The following is a 24,236-nucleotide window of genomic DNA, read 5'->3' on the forward strand; positions in this document are numbered from 1 at the left end:
TTAGGTTTCTCTCTCTCTCTTCGTCTTCACCGTGGAGACGCTCTCTCTTCGTCTTCACCGTGGAGACGATAAACCAGACACAAATTCCAGAAGGTTATAAAAAAAATACAAAGAAAACATACAGGCAAGTCGATTCAGACGTTTCCCCGGTGGACATACTCCACGTCTCCACATACTGTACAGGGCCTTCAGAAGGTATTCATAGCCCTTATTCCACATTTTGTTGTGTTACAGCCCGGATTCAGAATGGATTAAAAAATATATATATTCTCTTCCATCTACACACAATACCCCATAATAAAGTGAAAACAGAAATTCATATCTAATTTACATAAATATTCACACCTGAGTCAATTTGTAGAAGGAGATTTGGCAGCGATTACAGCTGAGAGTCTTTCTGGGTAAATCTCTAAGAGGTTTAGTGTTTTAGGTTATTGTCCTGCTGAAAGGTGAATTCATCTCCCAGTGTCTGGTAGAAAGCGGACTGAACCAGGTTTTCCTCTAGGATTTTGCCTGTGATTAGCTACATTCAGTTTCTTTTTTTTAAACTCCCCATTCCTTAACGATGACAAGCATACCCATAACATGATGCAGCCACCACTATGCTTGAACATATGGACAGTGGTCCTTTGTATTCAGGACAAACAGTTTTTGCAAAATAACTTTAGTGACTTGTTGCAAACAGGATGCATGTTTTGGAATATTTGTATTCTGTACAGGCTTCCTTCTTTTCACTCGGTCAATTAGGTTAATATTGTGGAGCTACTATGCTCAAAGGGATATTCCATTTTATTTTACCCATCTACCAATAGGTGCCCTTTTTTGCAAGGCATTAGATTATCTCCCTGGTCTTTGTGGTTGAATCTGTGTTGGAATTCACTGCTCGTCTAAAGGACCTTACAGATAATTCACGTCTGTGCCATGAAGTTTTGAAAGGCTGGTCATGGCTCACATCAACACCATCATCCCGGAAACCCTAGGCCCACTCCAATTTGCATACCGCAACAACAGATCCACAGATGATGCAATCTCTATTGCACTCCACACTGCCCTTTCCCACCTGGACAAAAGGAACACCTATGTGAGAATGCTATTCATTGACTACAGCTCAGCGTTCAACACCATAGTGCCCTCAAAGCTCATCACTAAGCTAAGGACCCTAGAACTAAACACCTCCCTGTGCAACTGGATCCTGGACTTCCTAACGGGCTGTCCCCAGGTGGTAAGGGTAGGCAAAACACGCTGATCCTCAACAAGGGGGCCCGTCAGGGGTGCGTGCTCAGTCCCCTCCTGTACTCCCTGTTCACTCATGACTGCACGGCCAGGCACGACTCCAACACCATCATTAAGTTTGCTGACAACGCTGGTACTGATCACCGACAACAATGAGACAGCCTATAGGGAGGAGGTCAGAGACCTGGCAGTGTGGTGCCAGGACAACAACCTCTCCCTCAACATCAGCAAGACAAAGGAAATGATCGTGAACTACAGGAAAAGGAGGGCGGAGCACATCCCCATGCTCATCGACGGGGCTGTACTGTAGGGGTTCGAGAGTTTCAAGTTCCTTGGTGTCCACATCCTCAACAAACTATCATGGTCCAAACACACCAAAACAGTCGTGAAGAGGGCACGACAAAACATTTTCCCCCTCAGGAGACTGAAAAGATTTGGCATGGGTCCTCAGATCCTCAAAAAGTTATATAGTACCGTAACACCCTGTATATAGCCTCCACATTGACTCTGTACCGTAATACCCTGTATATAGCCTCCACATTGACTCTGTACCGGTACCCCCTGTATATAGCCTCCACATTGACTCTGTACCGTAACACCCTGTATATAGCCTCCACATTGACTCTGTACCGTAACACCCTGTATATAGCCTCCACATTGACTCTGTACCGTAACACCCTGTGTATAGCCTCCACATTGACTCTGTACTGTAACACCCTGTATATAGCCTCCACATTGACTCTGTACCGTAACACCCTGTGTATAGCCTCCACATTGACTCTGTACCGTAACACCCTGTATATAGACTCCACATTGACTCTGTACCGTAACACCCTGTATATAGACTCCACATTGACTCTGTACCGTAATACCCTGTATATAGCCTCCACATTGACTCTGTACCGTAACACCCTGTATATAGCCTCCACACTGACTCTGTACAGGTACCCCCTGTATATAGCCTCCACATTGACTCTGTACCGTAACACCCTGTGTATAGCCTCCACATTGACTCTGTACCGTAACACCCTGTATATAGCCTCCACATTGACTCTGTACCGTAACACCCTGTATATAGACTCCACATTGACTCTGTACCGTAATACCCTGTATATAGCCTCCACATTGACTCTGTACCGTAACACCCTGTATATAGACTCCACATTGACTCTGTACCGTAACACCCTGTGTATAGCCTCCACATTGACTCTGTACCGTAATACCCTGTATATAGACTCCACATTGACTCTGTACCGTAACACCCTGTATATAGCCTCCACATTGACTCTGTACCGTAACACCCTGTATATAGCCTCCACATTGTTATTTCATTGTTACTTTAGTTTATTTAGTAAGTAGAAAGGCCAAGCTACGGTGAAGGAATACAAATCTGACGGGGTCAAACACTAAAGAAGAAGAACAAAATGGGAATAGAGACCAAGATGAACAAACAAAGTCAAGCATTTAAGAAAAAGTTTTATTTTTTAAAAAGGGACAAACTGTCAAAAAGGGACTTGGATGAAATGAACAGCTTTTTAAAAACGGTCAGTTAGAGAGGGACAATGAAAGTGAAAAATCAAACTGCTCTGGTTTGCTCTCCATTCAAGAATGTAATGAATCCCCATTGTTGCCATGTCTTTACTTAGATTAATGCATTTACACCAGAGAAGCTGTGTTCTGTTGGTGGCCTTGTTTTTCTTTCAATGAGATGATGTCAACGTAAGCAAATGAAGGCAGATAGCAGAAGAATACATTATGCAGCGTTTTAAAGTATACCCCAAATCAGATCGTAAACAGACGGTGTGAACGGGGCCGGCTGTAGAGACAGAGTACAGATCAGCTCTACTAGTTCTGTATCTTCATCTCAGCATCCAGGCCGTTATTTTGTTCAAAAAGGTCTGCTTGAGGACTTAATGGAGGTAAACACACAACTTTTGAGTCTTTCTGCATAAATATATGACGTTTTTACCCATAAAAATATCATGTCGTCTCAGTCACAACGATCATATGGATATTTTTCTAATTCATTTTGTTTTAGTGGCATTTCATAGTCCAATGGAAAATACTGGAGAGCAAAAGCTTTCATAATACGTCTACATTTATCTATTACAAAGGTTTCAATATTAAAAAAAAAAAAATACGCAATTTGCATTTTCTTAATAAAATAATTTCAGTGACACAGATTTAGAATTCTTTCTTTCAATCTACACAAATGATTTATAAAATAGTGATTCTCTATGGTAACATTATAGATAGCAGTATCTACAGCAGACCCAGTACTCTACATTTTGATTTTTAAAATAGGAAGGTTACACAGTACAGCTCAAACAGAAGCACTGTGCTGCTGGCCTAGTAGATATGGCTAGACGTTGGCCTAGTAGAGATGGCTAGACGTTGGCCTAGTAGAGATGGCTAGACGTTGGCCTAGTAGAGATGGCTAGACGTTGGCCTAGTAGAGATGGCTAGACGTTGGCCTAGTAGAGATGGCTAGACGTTGGCCTAGTAGAGATGGCTAGACGTTGGCCTAGTAGAGATGGCTAGACGTTGGCCTAGTAGAGATGGCTAGACGTTGGCCTAGTAGAGATGGCTAGACGTTGGCCTAGTAGAGATGGCTAGACGTTGGCCTAGTAGAGATGGCTAGACGTTGGCCTAGTAGAGATGGCTAGACGTTGGCCTAGTAGAGATGGCTAGACGTTGGCCTAGTAGAGATGGCTAGACGTTGGCCTAGTAGAGATGGCTAGACGTTGGCCTAGTAGAGATGGCTAGACGTTGGCCTAGTAGAGATGGCTAGACGTTGGCCTAGTAGAGATGGCTAGACGTTGGCCTAGTAGAGATGGCTAGACGTTGGCCTAGTAGAGATGGCTAGACGTTGGCCTAGTAGAGATGGCTAGACGTTGGCCTAGTAGAGATGGCTAGACGTTGGCCTAGTAGAGATGGCTAGACGTTGGCCTAGTAGAGATGGCTAGACGTTGGCCTAGTAGAGATGGCTAGACGTTGGCCTAGTAGAGATGGCTAGACGTTGGCCTAGTAGAGATGGCTAGACGTTGGCCTAGTAGAGATGGCTAGACGTTGGCCTAGTAGAGATGGCTAGACGTTGGCCTAGTAGAGATGGCTAGACGTTGGCCTAGTAGAGATGGCTAGACGTTGGCCGAATCGACCCATCAACCCTACACACGTGTGGAGAGTTAATTGGATTTGACAGGTGCAGTCAATATGGTAATAGCTCTCCCTTTGCACTGATAGGCTAGGTGGAAGTGTCATTATATTGCTTATACCAATCAAATCACCTCAGATCTCCACAATGGCGTAGGGTTTAGGGATTGATTTGGGATTGGGCCATAGCCCTCCTGAGTAAACACCACCTCTCTCTTATTGCCCAACATGTAAGAAATTAGATCAAACTACTAAAATAATGTTACCAAAATGTTGTTTAACCAATAAGAGAACAGATATTAAATACTTTCCCAATGGTCTTTTATATAATCCCATATTGCTGACCATGTCTAATACGGATTCAGTTCCAAATGGCACCCTATTCTCTATATAGTGCACTACTTTAGACCAGAGCCCATAGGGTACTACAGTATATAGGGGATAGGGTTTGGGACACATATTGCACTTCCAGGTTATAAATATCAAATCACAGTGCTGCTTCAGCACAGCTTTAGTGGGTTTTTCATCTGAAAATAAATAGAAAATCATAAAAAGAAATACATTAAAATAATAATAATAATATATAGATAAAAGTTATAGGTGTTTTGAATACCATTTTTGGTTTCTCAAGAGTATTCATTAATACCCAGCTGTACTATTCTTAGTTTCGGAGGTTGACATTTAGCGATATATAAAACCCAACACGTGTTATTTCAGAGTTTTGATGTCTTCACTATTATTCTACAAAGTAGAAAATGACTTATTTTAAATCTCACTTTTATGAAATGTTAGCTGCCATTTCATATAGCGATAATTACCAAGTGAAATGTTAGCTGCCATTTCATATAGCGATAATTACCAAGTGAAACGTTAGCTGCCATTTCATATAGCGATAATTACCAAGTGAAACGTTAGCTGCCATTTCATAGCGATAATTACCAAGTGAAACGTTAGCTGCCATTTCATATAGCGATAATTACCAAGTGAAACGTTAGCTGCCATTTCATAGCGATAATTACCAAGTGAAACGTTAGCTGCCATTTCATATAGCGATAATTACCAACTGCTTTGCTAACATTTGGAAGGCAAGAGAGAAATCACAGCTTCTTCCAACAGAAGTCTGTTTACACTGACCCCCATCCCCCCTAATTCCCTACATAGTCCAGAAAACAGTTGGCGGTTCAGGTCCCGATAGTTAATCCCTGACGGCTTCTTCCAACAGCTGATTGTCTGTGAACGTTGCAGGGGGTTCTGGGTCAGATTCTGACAGACCAATCAGAGACTCCAGGGGGCAGGTCCCGGGGTCGCTGGCCTGTGATTGGCTGCTGGGGTAACTAGGCAACTGGAAGTGAAAGAAGGTGTCCATGTGTTGGTACTCTGTTAGGGAGTTGTAGAGGGAGGAAGGACCCAGACAGAAACCATCAAAGAACTCCAGGTCAGACTCTGAGGACAGGCTAAGGTCCATGTAGCTGGCAGCGGTGCCGTCTACTGAGGGAGATGGGGTGTTGGGGCAGTCTACGGAGGGGGATGGGGCGTTGGGGCAGTCTACGGAGGGGGATGGGGCGTTGGGGAAGTCTACGGAGGGGGATTGGGCGTTGGGGAAGTCTACGGAGGGGGATTGGGCGTTGGGGAAGTCTACGGAGGGGGATTGGGCGTTGGGGAAGTCTACGGAGGGGGATTGGGCGTTGGGGAAGTCTACGGAGGGGGATTGGGCGTTGGGGAAGTCTACGGAGGGGGATTGGGCGTTGGGGAAGTCTACGGAGGGGGATTGGGCGTTGGGGAAGTCTACGGAGGGGGATTGGGCGTTGGGGAAGTCTACGGAGGGGGATGGGGGGTTAGAGATACTGCAGCTGCTGTGGTGGTGGAACAGACCGTTGCCTTGGTTAGCGTTATCATCTAACAGTTGTGATATGGCCATGGCCCGGTTGTCTGTGTGCACCTCTAGATTGTCATTCTCCTCTGGGAAGTCTGCCGTGCTAAACCCTGCCAACATCCAGGCTGTTGACGTCATGGACGACGCCTGCTTCTGCTGCTGTAGCCATTGCTTGGGGCAACAGCGGTTGTCATTAACAACGTAGTGATTTACGTTATAGTCGTTGTCGCTGAGTACGCGGCGCTGTCCGTTTTCATCCACATCGTCCTCCCGGCCTAAACCCGCCCCTTCCTCTGAGTCCTCACTCCCCCCCGAGGAGACAGAGGAGTCTGTCATGTCGCTGCTACAGCTGTTCTCCCCGACCGCCGCCAGCTCTGAGCTGAAGTAGAAGGAGGGGCCATCTGGGATGGAGGGGAGGTCGGACAGGGGGTTGTGGGCTGGGGCGGTCTCTTCCTCTGGTCCAGACGTCTCCTCCAGTCTCTTCTCCAGCTCTAGCTTCATGATGGTGTGGATGTAGTGGGTCTGAACCCGGCTGGAGTTGAACTCTATACGCCCTTCCCGGTTACAGCAGCCATCCTTAGTGCAGCCGCAGGGAAATGACGAGTGGTCCATCTGGGGAGAGAAGAGGACGTTCAAAATCAGGTTCTGCTTTGTCCCTGAGGGATCAGAATATTGTAGTACAGTGGACAACTAACCACTGCTCATACTGTTAGGAATATAAAGTATTTACAGTTAACATTGAAGTTGAAGAAATGATATGTGAGTGTCTTACCTGACACTTGATGCCTGCCAGGCTGCAGGCGCAGGTCTCTGGCTCACAGAAGCCCTGACAGTCACAGCCACAGTCCTCCCTGGACACTCTCAGCTGCTGGAGCTTCCTCTTCTCCTCCTTATCGATCTTCACCCCCGCAGCCTTCAGCAGGGCTTGTCTCCTCTTGGAGGGGTAGGGGTGGAGGAAGGAGTCGTCGTCTAGGTTACAGCTGCTAATGTCCATCTCGTCCTCAGGGATGTCTTCGATGGTGAGGCGGTCAGCCTCCTCTGACTCCACTGTGCCTCCCTTAGTCAGCTGGGAGGGAGAGACGGGGGGGAGAGACGGGGGGGTTAGGATAATTGTGATGCATGTGTGTGGGTTTTCTCTAGAAAAGAGAGCTAGAATACCCCTTGTTATAGAACTCAAACCTTTACACTACAATACACTACCAGGAATATATCCTTTACACTACCAGGAATAAAACCTTCCACCAGCAGACACTGCTGCATATTAGCTTCATTTCTAGCTAACACATATGAGACCTGTGTGTGTGTGTGTGTGTGTGTGTGTGTGTCCCAGGGCTCACTTTCTGTTTCAGAGCGTCTAGTTTCTCCTCTCGGAGGCGGTTGAGGAGTTTCTCCCGACGAAGGATGTGTTGCTCCACAGCGTACTCTTCCATGGTGTACCTGCGGAGGGCGCTGTGGCGCTGCATCATGCCCAGGGAACAGCCCCCTCTACTGGGCACGCTGCTGAAGCCCTGGCACCGCGGGAAGAGAAACACTGTCACCGTGTCAAAGGTCACGTTGCCCCGCCCTAGCCGTTCACGCTTAGCCTTCTTCGGGATGGACTTGGCTAGAGAGAGAGAGAGAGTTGGTGTTATCACTGGTCATTACTTAATAAGAGCTTTCAAGAACAAGAGACATTAAGGGAATTGCAGTTTGTCAAAGTAACTGCACTGCCTTCTACTGCCACTAGATGGTAGCATAAATCAGATAAGACACTTTAGTCATAAGCCTTCCACTTAGTCGACAGATATTTAGGAGACCTCATGAGCTGTCCTAACCAGTTAAGAGTTAGAGGGGGGAGGGTGAGCTGGGGGGGGGGGGGGGGGGGGTGAAGAGGGGCGGGGGGGGGGGGGGGTGAAGAGGGGCGGAGGGAGGGTATAGGGTGCCCTTAGACAAGGGCCCGTTAGTAATCATTCACTGTTAGTCTACACCTGTTGTTTACAAAGAATGTGATAAATGAAATGTGATTGGATTAAAGACCAAAAGTGAGAAGGAGAGAACCAGAAAGGACCCAGGACAGGGGGAGATGTCTAACCCTAGTATGAGGACCTGTGGCTGGGCCTCAACCTGTCCTCACCTAACCCTGACCCCTGACCCAGCAGGAAATAGGAGATGGTGCTGCCGTCTGTAGCCACCACAGAGCAGATCACCCTATTGGCCCTGGTCTAAAGGCACCCTATTGGCCCTGGTCTAAAGGCACCCTATTGGCCCTGGTCTAAAGGCACCCTATTGGCCCTGGTCTAAAGGCACCCTATTGGCCCTGGTCTAAAGGCACCCTATTGGCCCTGGTCTAAAGGCACCCTATTGGCCCTGGTCTAAAGGCACCCCATTGGCCCTGGTCTAAAGGCACCCCATTGGCCCTGGTCTAAAAGCACCCTATTGGCCCTGGTCTAAAAGCACCCTATTGGCCCTGGTCTAAAAGCACCCTATTGGCCCTGGTCTAATTGCACCCTATTGGCCCTGGTCTAATTGCACCCTATTGGCCCTGGTCTAAAGGCACCCTATTGGCCCTGGTCTAAAGGCACCCTATTGGCCCTGGTCTAAAAGCACCCTATTGGCCCTGGTCTAAAAGCACCCTATTGGCCCTGGTCTAAAGGCACCCTATTGGCCCTGGTCTAAAGGCACCCTATTGGCCCTGGTCTAAAGGCACCCTATTGGCCCTGGTCTAAAGGCACCCTATTGGCCCTGGTCTAAAAGCACCCTATTGGCCCTGGTCTAAAAGCACCCTATTGGCCCTGGTCTAAAGGCACCCTATTGGCCCTGGTCTAAAGGCACCCTATTGGCCCTGGTCTAAAGGCACCCTATTGGCCCTGGTCTAAAAGCACCCTATTGGCCCTGGTCTAAAAGCACCCTATTGGCCCTGGTCTAAAAGCACCCTATTGGCCCTGGTCTAAAGGCACCCTATTGGCCCTGGTCTAAAGGCACCCTATTGGCCCTGGTCTAAAGGCACCCTATTGGCCCTGGTCTAAAGGCACCCTATTGGCCCTGGTCTAAAGGCACCCTATTGGCCCTGGTCTAAAAGCACCCTATTGGCCCTGGTCTAAAAGCACCCTATTGGCCCTGGTCTAAAAGCACCCTATTGGCCCTGGTCTAAAGGCACCCTATTGGCCCTGGTCTAAAGGCACCCTATTGGCCCTGGTCTAAAGGCACCCTATTGGCCCTGGTCTAAAGGGTGCCATTTGCAGCACAGACAGAGCCTGTTTCAGTGTGACATCCATCCACCTGATAACAACAGGAGGACAAACTCTCCACTCTGACTCTGAAGGTCTGTTATACTACCAGTTCAAAATGGTGTTCAACTATCTCCTTTAGATTAACAAGGTATCACCCTTCATCTCATGCTCCAACATGCCTTCCCCTCCCTCCCCAGTCTCTTCCAGACAGGCGGCACCTGTGCTGGGTGTGTGCCTAGGGCCCAGACAAGGCTCTGTGTGTTCTCTCTGCCTGGCCATCTGCCATCCTGCTCACTCTCTGGCTCCCTGCCCTGCCATCCTGGGAACCCTAACAACCGTTTGCCCTTCTGGCCAACCCTCCACTGACCCAAAACCAGGGCCTGGAATATAAAGGTATTCAGACTGACAGACAGACATATGTTTTAATGAGCTGCTCTGTGTGAGGCAGTAAGTCTGTTTTAATGAGCTGCTCTGTGTGAGGCAGTAAGTCTGTTTTAATGAGCTGCTCTGTGTGAGGCAGTAAGTCTGTTTTAATGAGCTGCTCTGTGTGAGGCAGTAAGTCTGTTTTAATGAGCTGCTCTGTGTGAGGCAGTAAGTCTGTTTTAATGAGCTGCTCTGTGTGAGGCAGTAAGTCTGTTTTAATGAGCTGCTCTGTGTGAGGCAGTAAGTCTGTTTTAATGAGCTGCTCTGTGTGAGGCAGTAAGCCTGTTTTAATGAGCTGCTCTGTGTGAGGCAGTAAGTCTGTTTTAATGAGCTGCTCTGTGTGAGGCAGTAAGTCTGTTTTAATGAGCTGCTCTGTGTGAGGCAGTAAGTCTGTTTTAATGAGCTGCTCTGTGTGAGGCAGTAAGTCTGTTTTAATGAGCTGCTCTGTGTGAGGCAGTAAGTCTGTTTTAATGAGCTGCTCTGTGTGAGGCAGTAAGTCTGTTTTAATGAGCTGCTCTGTGTGAGGCAGTAAGTCTGTTTTAATGAGCTGCTATGTGTGAGGCAGTAAGCCTGTTTTAATGAGCTGCTCTGTGTGAGGCAGTAAGTCTGTTTTAATGAGCTGCTCTGTGTGAGGCAGTAAGTCTGTTTTAATGAGCTGCTCTGTGTGAGGCAGTAAGCCTGTTTTAATGAGCTGCTCGGTGTGAGGCAGTAAGTCTGTTTTAATGAGCTGCTATGTGTGAGGCAGTAAGTCTGTTTTAATGAGCTGCTCTGTGTGAGGCAGTAAGCCTGTTTTAATGAGCTGCTCGGTGTGAGGCAGTAAGTCTGTTTTAATGAGCTGCTCTGTGTGAGGCAGTAAGTCTGTTTTAATGAGCTGCAGGCACTACCAGCATAACATCCACTATCAGACATGATCATGACATAGTGAAGCCTGAGGAAGTAGATTAGATACTCACTGTTGCAATGTGTGTCTGGAGAGCCAGGGTTGCTGGGTGTTGAGTCAAGGGTGTCTGAGTAGCAGCTCTCGCCCTCCGAGTCCCACCCGGAGTAGGCTGAGGAGGACGGGGAGGAGGAAGAGGAGTAGCACTGGTCCTCATCATAGACCTCCTCAAACTTCCTCTTCAGTAGACCGCTCATGGCTCTAGCTAGCATGGACCTGATCTGAGAAACACAGGTAGAGGAGATGGGGTTATTAGCATGGTGCTAGCTAGCATGGACCTGATCTGAGAAACACAGGGAGAGGAGACAGGGTTATTAGCATGGTGCTAGCTACCATGGACCTGATCTGAGGAACACAGGGAGAGGAGACAGGGTTATTAGCATGGGGCTAGCTAGCATGGACCTGATCTGAGGAACACTGGGAGAGGAGACAGGGTTATTAGCATGGTGCTAGCTAGCATGGACCTGATCTGAGAAACACAGGGAGAGGAGACAGGGTTATTAGCATGGTGCTAGCTAGCATGGACCTGATCTGAGAAACACAGGGAGAGGAGACAGGGTTATTAGCATGGTGCTAGCTAGCATGGACCTGATCTGAGCAACACAAGGAGAGAAGACAGGGTTATTAGCATGGTGCTAGCTAGCATAGACCTGATCTGAGAAACACAGGGAGAGGAGACAGGGTTATTAGCATGGTGCTAGCTAGCATGGACCTGCTCTTAGAAACACAGGTAGAGGAGACAGGGTTATTAGCATGGTGCTAGCTAGCATGGACCTGATCTGAGAAACACAGGGAGAGGAGACAGGGTTATTAGCATGGTGCTAGCTACCATGGACCTGATCTGAGGAACACTGGGAGAGGAGACAGGGTTATTAGCATGGTGCTAGCTAGCATGGACCTGATCTGAGAAACACAGGGAGAGGAGACAGGGTTATTAGCATGGTGCTAGCTAGCATGGACCTGATCTGAGAAACACAGGGAGAGGAGACAGGGTTATTAGCATGGTGCTAGCTAGCATGGACCTGATCTGAGCAACACAAGGAGAGAAGACAGGGTTATTAGCATGGTGCTAGCTAGCATAGACCTGATCTGAGAAACACAGGGAGAGGAGACAGGGTTATTAGCATGGTGCTAGCTAGCATGGACCTGCTCTTAGAAACACAGGTAGAGGAGACAGGGTTATTAGCATGGTGCTAGCTAGCATGGACCTGATCTGAGAAACACAGGTAGAGGAGACAGGGTTATTAGCATGGTGCTAGCTAGCATGGAGCTTATCTGAGGAACACAGGGAGAGGAGACAGGGTTATTAGCATGGTGCTAGCTAGCATGGACCTGATCTGAGCAACACAAGGAGAGAAGACAGGGTTATTAGCATGGTGCTAGCTAGCATGGACCTGATCTGAGAAACACAGGTAGAGGAGACAGGGTTATTAGCATGGTGCTAGCTAGCATGGAGCTTATCTGAGGAACACAGGGAGAGGAGACAGGGTTATTAGCATGGTGCTAGCTAGCATGGAGCTGATCTGAGGAACACAGGGAGAGGGGGAGGGGTTAACATATTCAAATGTTTTCAATTAGCATAATTGGCTAAATCAACATGTCACAACTGCAGTGTGTTGTGATTTCAGCAGACGTGATCACGGTGATGATTACCGACGTCCTACACAGGAAGGCCTCAGGGTCAATAGTATTATTACTGTGCTCACGTTAAACACAAACTATTATCATATCATCTGATTATCTTACTATGACTAATATCCTTAGGCTAATAGAATAACCCCTGGTGGTGCTCATGGGCTTATGCTCTGAAATCAGAGCATAGGCCTAAAAGGCTGGCCTTGCTACAACCATAGATGTCTGAGTGAAACGGTCTCTGCTCTGAGTACAAGCTATTCGTGTGTTCTGTGTGGCCCAGCAGAACACGCCTCGTGCTATAGAGGCGCTACAGAGGGCACTGCGAACGGCCCAGTAAATAACTGGGGCCAAGCTTCCTGCCATCCAGGACCTATATAATAGGCGGTGTCAGAGGAAAGACCATAAAATTGTCAGAGACTCCAGCAACCCCAGTTATAGACTGTTTTCTCTGCTACCTCACGGCAAGCGGTACCGGAGCGCCAAGTCTAGGACCAAAAGGCTCCTTAACAGCTTCTACCCCCAAGCCATGAGACTGCTGAACAATTCATAAAATTGTCATCCCACTGTACACTGCTGCTACTCTCTGTTTATTATCTATGCATAGTCACTTCACCCCTACCTACATGTACACTGCTGCTACTCTCTGTTTATTATCTATGCATAGTCACTTCACCCCAACCTACATGTACACTGCTGCTACTCTCTGTTTATTATCTATACATAGTCACTTCACCCCTACCTCCATGTACACTGCTGCTACTCTCTGTTTATTATCTATACATAGTCACTTCACCCCTACCTACATGTACACTGCTGCTACTCTCTGTTTATTATCTATGCATAGTCACTTCACCCCTACCTACATGTACACTGCTGCTACTCTCTGTTTATTATCTATACATAGTCACTTCACCCCTACCTACATGTACACTGCTGCTACTCTCTGTTTATTATCTATACATAGTCACTCAGTCACTTCACCCCTACCTCCATGTACACTGCTGCTACTCTCTGTTTATTATCTATACATAGTCACCTCACCCCTACCTACATGTACACTGCTGCTACTCTCTGTTTATTATCTATGCATAGTCACTTCACCCCTACCTACATGTACACTGCTGCTACTCTCTGTTTATTATCTATGCATAGTCACTTCACCCCAACCTACATGTACACTGCTGCTACTCTCTGTTTATTATCTATACATAGTCACTTTACCCCTACCTACATGTACACTGCTAGAGGTCCTAGAGGTACTGTCTGTAGTCCCCTGACTAAGAGGTCCACACCACTGGATTTCCAACACCACTGGGATTCCAACACCACTAAACACCACTGGGTTTCCAACACCACTAAACATCACTGGGTTTCCAACACCACTAAACATCACTGGGTTTCCAACACCACTAAACACCACTGGATTTCCAACACCACTAAACACCACTGGGTTTCCAACACCACTAAACACCACTGGGTTTCCAACACCACTAAACATCACTGGGTTTCCAACACCACTAAACACCACCATAATCAGGAGGGAGACTGAGGGGGAGGAGGGAGAGAGAGGGGGGGAGGGGGAGAGAGGGGGGGAGGAGGGAGAGCAAGAGAGAGAGGGGGGAGGGGGGGAAGGAGAGAGAGGGGGGGAGAAGGGAGAGAGAGGGGGGGGAGAGAAAGGGGGGAGAGCGAGAGAGAGGGGGGGAGAGAGAGAGGGGGGGAGAGAGAGCGAGAGAGGGGGGGAGAGAGAGAGGGAGGGAGAGCGAGAGAGAGGGGGGAGGAGGGAGACAGAGAGAGGGGAGGAGGGAGAGAGAGAGGAGGGAGAGAGAGAGAGAGGGGAGAGGAGGGAGAGAGAGAGAGGGGAGGAGGGAGAGAGAGAGAGGGGAGAGGAGGGAGAGAGGGGGAGGAGGGAGAGAGAGAGGGGAGGAGGGAGAGAGAGAGGAGGGAGAGGAGGGAGAGAGAGAGGAGAGGAGAGGAGGGAGAGAGAGAGAGGGGAGGAGAGAGAGAGAGAGGAGGGAGAGAGAGAGAGAGGGGAGAGGAGGGAGAGAGAGAGAGGGGGGAGGAGGGAGAGAGAGAGAGAGAGGAGAGGAGGGAGAGAGAGAGAGGGGGGAGGAGGGAGAGAGAGAGAGGGGGGAGGAGGGAGAGAGCGAGAACAGACCCATGGTTTCAGAAGTGGGTCATGTCTCCTGACTGAGTGACTGCAGTGAGTTTACCTGACACTGATTAGTTTATCATGTCAACAAGCAGAAACAATGGCTGGAGGTTATTCCCGCCCTGCAGCCAGGGGCCAGGGTCAGTCTGTAGCACGGCCCGCCCTGCAGCCAGGAGCCAGGGACAGTGTAGCACGGCCCGCCCTGCAGCCAGCCAGGGGCCAGGGTCAGTCTGTAGCACGGCCCGCCCTGCAGCCAGGGGCCAGGGTCAGTCTGTAGCACGGCCCGCCCTGCAGCCAGGGTCAGTCTGTAGCACGGCCCGCCCTGCAGCCAGGGGCCAGGGTCAGTCTGTAGCACGGCCCGCCCTGCAGCCAGGGGCCAGGGTCAGTCTGTAGCACGGCCCGCCCTGCAGCCAGGGGCCAGGGTCAGTCTGTAGCACGGCCCGCCCTGCAGCCAGGAGCCAGGGTCAGTCTGTAGCACGGCCCACCCTGCAGCCAGGGGCCAGGGTCAGTCTGTAGCACTGCCCGCCCTGCAGCCAGGGGCCAGGGTCAGTCTGTAGCACGGCCTGAAGTCAATGACCACGTTAACATGCACACCAATATCCTGTTCATTATCCAGGATACTCAAGTATTCTGTTTTTGAGTTGACGCATATAAACATCATATCCCGTTTACAATAACCCGAAGAAGCTTGTATCCTGGTTATGAGCAACCTGGATAAGATGCCTGAGATATGCTGATCTTAGACGGGATACTGTGGCATGTCAACATCTATTCCTGTTTACGTATGTTTTCACGGTCAGCTCAGGCTCAGTTCCACATGTCATAGGTGTTGTGTAATGATGTTTTCATCTGATTGTCAAACAAACCACTTCAAAATCCAGGCTATACCTGCGCAGTTCCTTCCACCATAATAATTCCCTAATCATTTATTTTGCTGATACACCGTACCGGACCGTATAGTCACCGTACCGGACCGTATAGTCACCGTACCGGACCGTATAGTCACCGTACCGGTCCGTATAGCCACCGTACCGGACCGGATAGTCACCGTACCGGACCGTATAGTCACCGTACCGGACCGTATAGTCACCGTACCTGACCGTATAGCCACCGTACCGGACCGTATAGTCACCGTACCGGACCGTATAGTCAGCGTACCGGACCGTATAGTCACCGTACCGGACCGTATAGTCACCGTACCTGACCGTATAGTCACCGTACCGGACCGTATAGCCACCGTACCGGACCGTATAGTCACCGGACCGGACCGTATTGTCACCGTACCTGACCGTATAGCCACCGGACCGGACCGTATAGCCACCGGACCGGACCGTATTGTCACCGTACCTGACCGTATAGCCACCGGACCGGACCGTATAGCCACCGGACCGGACCGTATAGTCACCGTACCGGACCGTATAGCCACCGGACCGGACCGTATAGCCACCGGACCGGACCGTATAGTCACCGTACCGGACCGTATAGCCACCGGACCGGACCGTATAGTCACCATACCGGACCGTATAGCCACCGGACCGGACCGTATTGTCACCGTACCTGACCGTATAGCCACCGTACCTGACCGTATAGTCACCGTACCTGACCGTATAGTCACCGTACCTGACCGTATTGTCACCTGACCGTATAGCCACCGGACCGGACCGTATTGTCACCGGACCGGACCGTATTGTCACCGGACCGTATAGCCACCATACCTGACCGTATAGCCACCATACCTGACCGTATAGCCACCATACCTGACCGTATAGCCACCGGACCGGACCGTATAGCCACCGGACCGGACCGTATTGTCACCGGACCGTATAGCCACCGGACCGGACCGTATAGCCACCGGACCGGACCGTATTGTCACCGGACCGTATAGCCACCGGACCGGACCGTATTGTCACCGGACCGGACCGTATTGTCACCGTACCGGACCGTATAGCCACCGTACCGGACCGTATAGTCACCGTACCGGACCGTATAGTCACCGGACCGGACCGTATAGCCACCGGACCGGACTGTCACCGGACCGGACCGTATAGTCACCGGACCGGACCGTATAGTCACCGGACCGGACCGTATAGTCACCGTACCGGACCGTATAGTCACCGTACCGGACCGTATAGTCACCGTACCGGACCGTATAGTCACCGTACCGGACCGTATAGTCACCGTACCGGACCGTATAGTCACCGTACCGGACCGTATAGTCACCGTACCGGACCGTATAGCCACCGTACCGGACCGTATAGTCACCGTACCGGACCGTATAGTCACCGGACCGGACCGTATAGCCACCGGACCGGACTGTCACCGGACCGGACCGTATAGTCACCGGACCGGACCGTATAGTCACCGTACCGGTCCGTATAGTCACCGTACCGGACCGTATAGTCACCGTACCGGACCGTATAGTCACCGTACCGGACCGTATAGTCACCGTACCGGTCCGTATAGTCACCGGACCGGACCGTATAGTCACCGTACCGGACCGTATAGTCACCGGACCGGACCGTATAGCCACCGGACCGGACCGTATAGCCACCGGACCGGACCGTATTGTCACCGGACCGTATAGCCACCGGACCGGACCGTATTGTCACCGGACCGGACCGTATTGTCACCGTACCGGACCGTATAGCCACCGTACCGGACCGTATAGTCACCGTACCGGACCGTATAGTCACCGGACCGGACCGTATAGCCACCGGACCGGACTGTCACCGGACCGGACCGTATAGTCACCGTACCGGTCCGTATAGTCACCGTACCGGACCGTATAGTCACCGTACCGGACCGTATAGTCACCGTACCGGTCCGTATAGTCACCGTACCGGTCCGTATAGTCACCGTACCGGACCGTATAGCCACCGTACCGGACCGTATAGTCACCGTACCGGACCGTATAGTCACCGGACCGGACCGTATAGCCACCGGACCGGACTGTCACCGGACCGGACCGTATAGTCACCGGACCGGACCGTATAGTCACCGTACCGGTCCGTATAGTCACCGTACCGGTCCGTATAGTCACCGTACCGGTCCGTATAGTCACCGGACCGGTCCGTATAGTCACCGGACCGGACCGTATAGTCACCGTACCGGTCCGTATAGTCACCGTACCGGACCGTATAGTCACCGTACCGGACCGTATAGTCACCGTACCGGTCCGTATAGTCACCGTACCGGTCCGTATAGTCACCGTACCGGACCGTATAGTCACCGTACCGGACCGTATAGTCACCGTACCGGACCGTATAGTCACCGTACCGGACCGTATAGTCACCGTACCGGACCGTATAGTCACCGTACCGGTCCGTATAGTCACCGTACCGGTCCGTATAGTCACCGTACCGGTCCGTATAGTCACCGTACCGGTCCGTATAGTCACCGTACCGGACCGTATAGTCACCGTACCGGACCGTATAGTCACCGTACCGTATAGACTACTGGCTTAGGCTCCTTTCACGCCTAATTTACAAAAGTCTGCTTATCATTTGCCCCAGACTGAATAAAGTAGCGCTCTCCAGAATCAATAGAATGAATGCCAGTCTCTGTTAACCTGGAGCAGGACTGTGTTGTGTTTCTTAAACTCAACTCTGGACTTTGAAGCCAGTTCCACTGCATTTTTTTCAGGGACTGATTTAGACCTGGGACACCAGGTGGGGTGATATTAATGATCAGGGGCTGATTTAGACCTGGGACACCAGGTGGGGTGATATTAATGATCAGGGGCTGATTTAGACCTGGGACACCAGGTGGGTGATATTAATGATCAGGGGCTGATTTAGACCTGGGACACCAGGTGGGTGATATTAATGATCTGGGACTGATTTAGACCTGGGACACCAGGTGGGTGATATTAATGATCAGGTAGAACAGAAAACCTGCTGTACTCCAGACCTCGTAGGGAAAAGTTGAATACCCCTGGATTAGAGGAACAGCCTGATGACACCACTAAGGAGGAAGTGTTTTACTTGGTAAAGGGTGCAGTCTACAGGACCAGGTAGTGTGGTGCAGTCTACCAGTCTACAGGACCAGGTAGTGTGGTGCAGTCTACCAGTCTACAGGACCAGGTAGTGTGGTGCAGTCTACCAGTCTACAGGACCAGGTAGTGTGGTGCAGTCTACCAGTCTACAGGACCAGGTAGTGTGGTGCAGTCTACCAGTCTACAGGACCAGGTAGTGTGGTGCAGTCTACCAGTCTACAGGACATGGTAGTGTGGTGCAGTCTACCAGTCTACAGGACATGGTAGTGTGGTGCAGTCTACCAGTCTACAGGACCAGGTAGTGTGGTGCAGTCTACCAGTCTACAGGACCAGGTAGTGTGGTGCAGTCTACCAGTCTACAGGACCAGGTAGTGTGGTGCAGTCTACCAGTCTACAGGACCAGGTAGTGTGGTGCAGTCTACCAGTCTACAGGACATGGTAGTGTGGTGCAGTCTACCAGTCTACAGGACATGGTAGTGTGGTGCAGTCTACCAGTCTACAGGACCAGGTAGTGTGGTGCAGTCTACCAGTCTACAGGACCAGGTAGTGTGGTGCAGTCTACCAGTCTACAGGACCAGGTAGTGTGGTGCAGTCTACCAGTCTACAGGACCAGGTAGTGTGGTGCAGTCTACCAGTCTACAGGACATGGTAGTGTGGTGCAGTCTACCAGTCTACAGGACCAGGTAGTGTGGTGCAGTCTACCAGTCTACAGGACCAGGTAGTGTGGTGCAGTCTACCAGTCTACAGGACCAGGTAGTGTGGTGCAGTCTACCAGTCTACAGGACCAGGTAGTGTGGTGCAGTCTACCAGTCTACAGGACCAGGTAGTCTACCAGTCTACAGGACCAGGTAGTGTGGTGCAGTCTACCAGTCTACAAGACCAGGTAGTGTAGTGCTCTGTCCATTAGACAAGCCCTAGACCTGTGTAGCACAATGGAGCCAAGAATGCCCGCAAGAGGTTTCCAGTCAAACACTTTATATGTCACCGCTTCACTGATGTCTGATGACTCCTGCCGCTGCTCTAAGCTGTTTCACCACACGTCTATTTAAAGTCAATGATAATATTTATACACTGAGATAACAACTGCAGATGCATATCAAATCGGTAGGATTTGATTTTTAATTGAGTGTCTGAAACATTTCCAGAAGCCAAACTCAGCCCAGGGACGAGGAAACGAAGAAGAAGAGAAAGACTGTTAGTTCTCACACCTTAGTTCTGCTATCTGCTGTGGTAGGGATAATAAACCAGACACCAGCTTCTGTTCATCAACTCTTATTAACTCCCTGGAGACAGGAGTCTGCTCTGTGTGTGGTCAGATGGTCAGACACCACCCTCCTCTCACACAGAGGGACAGCACGCCCCACCCCACAATCCCGCCCCACTCCCCCCTGTCTGCCTGTCCGGAGACAAAGCCGGGGCCATTCTCTGTGACCAACAACATTCACAGGAGACAGACAGGCTGTCTCTCTCCCAGCTGAGGAGCTGTGTCTGTGTGTGTCAGTTAAACAGTTTCCTGTGGTTGTGAAACATGTGCCGCAGTGCACAGGAAGTGGCTATTTAAGATAATCTATATACTGTCTCCGTGTCTGTCTTGGATTTCCTGGTTCCTGCAGCACCACCGACCGCTGTAGGTTAGTTCATTAGGAGGATCTGGACATGTAAGGGCCACTATGGGGTAGGGTACTACAAAGGGCACCAGTTGGGACACAACCTAGGTAAGGCAGGAAACGAGGATGACTCCCACTGTGGAAGAGCTGCCAAAATATCATATGTCCTCTAATGCAACGTGTGAATTAGAGTATACGTTTCAACATACTGAACACGTTTCATTTTATAGCAAGCTGTCTGAGAAAATATGATACTTGTTGATTATCACAATTAAAATAAAATAAAATAAAATGTAAAATATATTTATCCCTGAACTGTAATTATGCTGCATGGTTATTAATCTGAAGGATCAGACCCTTTTTTCACACATTTCTGCCTAAAATGACCCAAATCTAACTGCCTGTAGCTCAGGACCTGAAGCAAGAATATGCATATTCTTGATACCATTTGAAAGGAAACACTTTGAAGTTTGTGTAGATGTGAAATGAATGTAAGATAATATAACACATTAGATCTGGTAGAAGAAAATACAGAGGAAAAAAAACATTTGTTTTTTGTACAGTCATCTTTGAAATGCAAGAGAAAGGCCATAATGTATTATTCCAGCCCAGGCGCAATTTAGATTTTGGCCACTAGGTGGCAGCAGTGTATGTGCAAAGTTTTAGACTGATCCAAAGAACCATTGCATATCTGTTCGAAATGTTGTATCAAGACTGCCCAAATGTGCCTAATTGGTTTATTAATACATGTTCAAGTCCATAACTGTGCAATCTCCTCAAACAATAGCATGGTATTCTTTCACTGTAATTGGACAGGGCAGTTAGCTTAAATTCTTGTTCATCTTTCTTCCCACATCAGATATTTCTATGTCCTGGGACATTTTTTTGTTACAACCTCATGCTAATCACATTAGCCGCCAGGGGACACCAATCCCGTAGAGTTTAACCATTATGATCCTGTAGAGGTTAACCATTATGATTAAATCAATAATTCCGTTTTAGATGCTCAGTAAAATACCAAAAGAGGAACTGCCTTAGTCACAATGAAAAGGCCAACTGACAAGATTAATACAAATAATAATCATGAGGACATGACAAACAAAATATCATTCAAAAGAAAGTTTCCCCGGTGGAATAGAAGCGCAGACTCCGTGCCGCGGTCTGGCTGTAAACAAAGGATCATTGAGCTGCTAGAGAACCGCTCCATGACGAGACGACTGGAGACGACTAGGCTATAGCCGACTACACACACCACAACAACTGCTGAGCTAAATGTAAGTGATTTTCAGCTAATCAGACAGAGATTGGACAATGAAAGGGATTCCTTTGCGCCAAGTGGCATATGAATGCCCCTGATTAATGGTCTGATACGTCAATCAATCAATCAATCATGTATGATCAAATAGCCCAATACAGAATCAATGCCTATTTCAATAACAATGCAATCAACACACATGGGCCATTTCATTTGAATGGCGCAGACTCATTTCTGATATGGCAGTCAATCATTATGTCACGTCTGATTATCCGTGGTCAGCTTCCCCATGTGGACCCGATCATTCCTCCGTGTGATGAATCATCATTTCTATGACAACACTTCCATCAACTGTGAGAGGGAAGCTCACGCCGTAGTGGCTGCCTTCAGGAGTCGCTCCGGTTAACCCGAAATCACAGCGGAAAGACGCCGTCAACGGGGGTCAAAACTTGCCGAGCGACAGTAGAGAGTTCAATTCACATACACAGCGTCCTCCAATGTAATCCTCATGAGATTCTACAATACCGTTGTATCTGTTATGTTGACCGACAGGAGCCACTGTACCTGCCTCCTGCTCTGTTGGCTGAAGAATGTGAGGAGTTGGAGCTAATAAGAGTTTAGAAAGAATTCGTCTCATTCTTTCTAGGGAGTTCCTCGGCTGTATCCTGCCCAGACTACAGGCCAGGTCTCCAATTCAACAAAGGCATTCATCAAGTTCATGTTTTGAAATAAGATTTGAAATATGACATGTATTATTGACACTGGCAGCTAAACGGTACACTAAATACACACTTAACTACCCGTCATAATGCCAGACAGACTATTTTCAGGCTATTTATTTGCTCACTTTACCAGCATTGATTGGCTTAGTAAAGTGAGCGGATAAATTGACGCTTTTGATGGCGTTGACGCGGGGAGAAGTACGTTTCACTACCTTGTATTTTTAATTCCAGCCGTGAACACCTTTGATTTGGGCTTTACAGAGACGCTCGGCACCACTGGAGGCGAACTACTGAATACATGTATTCAACACACTGTAGGAAACCCAGAATTAAAACTACAACATCACCTAAATCAACTAGCCTATAATAGCCATATAATAGCCTAGCATGTGCATGGACATTGGCATGTCATTATAAAATCCTCAGCCTAGTTGATGAAATCTAGTCATATTCAGCAGAAAACAATATCCAATGTATTGTCCTCACCGGTGCTGCACGCAACACGTTACAACCACTTGGTTTATTAAAAGCCAAAACACCGACAACAACTTGTTTACAACATAACAAAAGTAGTAATAGACCAACTCTGCTGAGAAGAAACGTTAGATTTATACAAATAGCGACCGTCAACTAAATGAACCAGTTCATTATATACCCTACCGTCGGCATTTAAACAGTTTTGTCTATAATGTCTGGGTCTGCAACAATGTAACCAACATATCGGAAAATTATTAGCGCCACTGCCGTTTCTACTATGGTGACATAGAACATAGAATATACAAACTATTTATATGTCTCCACCCCGGAGCTTTTAAAACGTAAATGACCCAGAACGGTATTAAATAACCAACAGCGTCGCTACTCACCAATAACCCAGGTATCAGATCACCATTAGAGTAACGATGTATAATCCAAGAGACACCGTTGCGCTTTATGCTCGAACAGACCGCTCGCTTTTGTTTCTATTGTAGCCAGACAGCACCGTCCGTACCAGCCACGGTCTTTCTTCCCCTTGTCTGTGGCAGACTGCTCCACTACGCAGCCTTATCGTCACTGGAGAACCCCCTCTGGCATGTGACGCAGGCGGTGACACAGAGAGACTGGCCAGCCCACGCTGCTTCCTGCCTTCCGAGAGAGAGAGACAACTTCCTGGTTTAACTGGGCTATTTCATTCCACTATCTATTCTGCCAGTAGAAAACAAAACAAATAGTGGAGGATGAATATTTAAAGTACATAACGTAAATGAATGGAGATGTGTTGAGGGAAAGAAATGGTATGCTACAATGGAAAGTGTAAGCTACAGAACATGTACTTCACTGTGTCCCATTCAGAATGATTTCTCCTGGGCAGGGATTTGTCTTGTCATGTCATCAGAGTCATGTCTCTGGGTGTTACTGTTTCCAGCTAAAGGAGGAGTCTGTGTGACTCAGCTCAATATCAACCTGGTGTTGCTGGTTTCCAGTTAAGGGAGAAGCCTGTCTCACACACACACACACACACACACACACACACACACACACACACACACACACACACACACACACACACACACACACACACACAGAGGGACGGAGAGAGGTTCAGTGATCTGACTGTTTAATCTCTAACAGAGGTTCAGTGTTGTTATGACTGTTTAATCTCTAACAGAGGTTCAGTGATCTGACTGTTTAATCTCTAACAGAGGTTCAGTGTTCTGACTGTTTAATCTCTAACAGAGGTTCAGTGATCTGACTGTTTAATCTCTAACAGAGGTTCAGTGATCTGGCTGTTTAATCTCTAACAGAGGTTCAGTGTTCTGACTGTTTAATCTCTAACAGAGGTTCAGTGTTCTGACTGTTTAATCTCTAACAGAGGTTCAGTGATCTGGCTGTTTAATCTCTAACAGAGGTTCAGTGTTCTGACTGTTTAATCTCTAACAGAGGTTCAGTGATCTGACTGTTTAATCTCTAACAGAGGTTCAGTGTTGTATGACTGTTTAATCTCTAACAGAGGTTCAGTGTTCTGACTGTTTAATCTCTAACAGAGGTTCAGTGATCTGACTGTTT

General features: G+C 48.6%; 1 protein-coding gene across 1 annotated transcript; it reads right to left on the bottom strand.

Annotated features, from left to right (window-relative positions):
- Window positions 1-2,692: 2,692 nt before the first annotated feature.
- On the bottom strand, window positions 2,693-23,234 carry LOC120050901 (cysteine/serine-rich nuclear protein 1-like). The gene is made up of 5 exons (XM_038997422.1): window positions 23,057-23,234; window positions 10,845-11,049; window positions 7,597-7,862; window positions 7,032-7,325; window positions 2,693-6,871 (listed from the first exon to the last, which is right to left on the bottom strand). The coding sequence occupies exons 2-5, from the start codon at window positions 11,038-11,040 to the stop codon at window positions 5,582-5,584; spliced, it is 2,046 nt and encodes a 681-aa protein (XP_038853350.1). The 5' UTR covers window positions 11,041-11,049; window positions 23,057-23,234; the 3' UTR covers window positions 2,693-5,581.
- Between the last annotated feature and the right edge of the window lie 1,002 nt (window positions 23,235-24,236).

Source organism: Salvelinus namaycush, chromosome 7 (assembly GCF_016432855.1).
Source record: "Salvelinus namaycush isolate Seneca chromosome 7, SaNama_1.0, whole genome shotgun sequence".
NCBI classification, from domain to species: domain Eukaryota; kingdom Metazoa; phylum Chordata; class Actinopteri; order Salmoniformes; family Salmonidae; genus Salvelinus; species Salvelinus namaycush.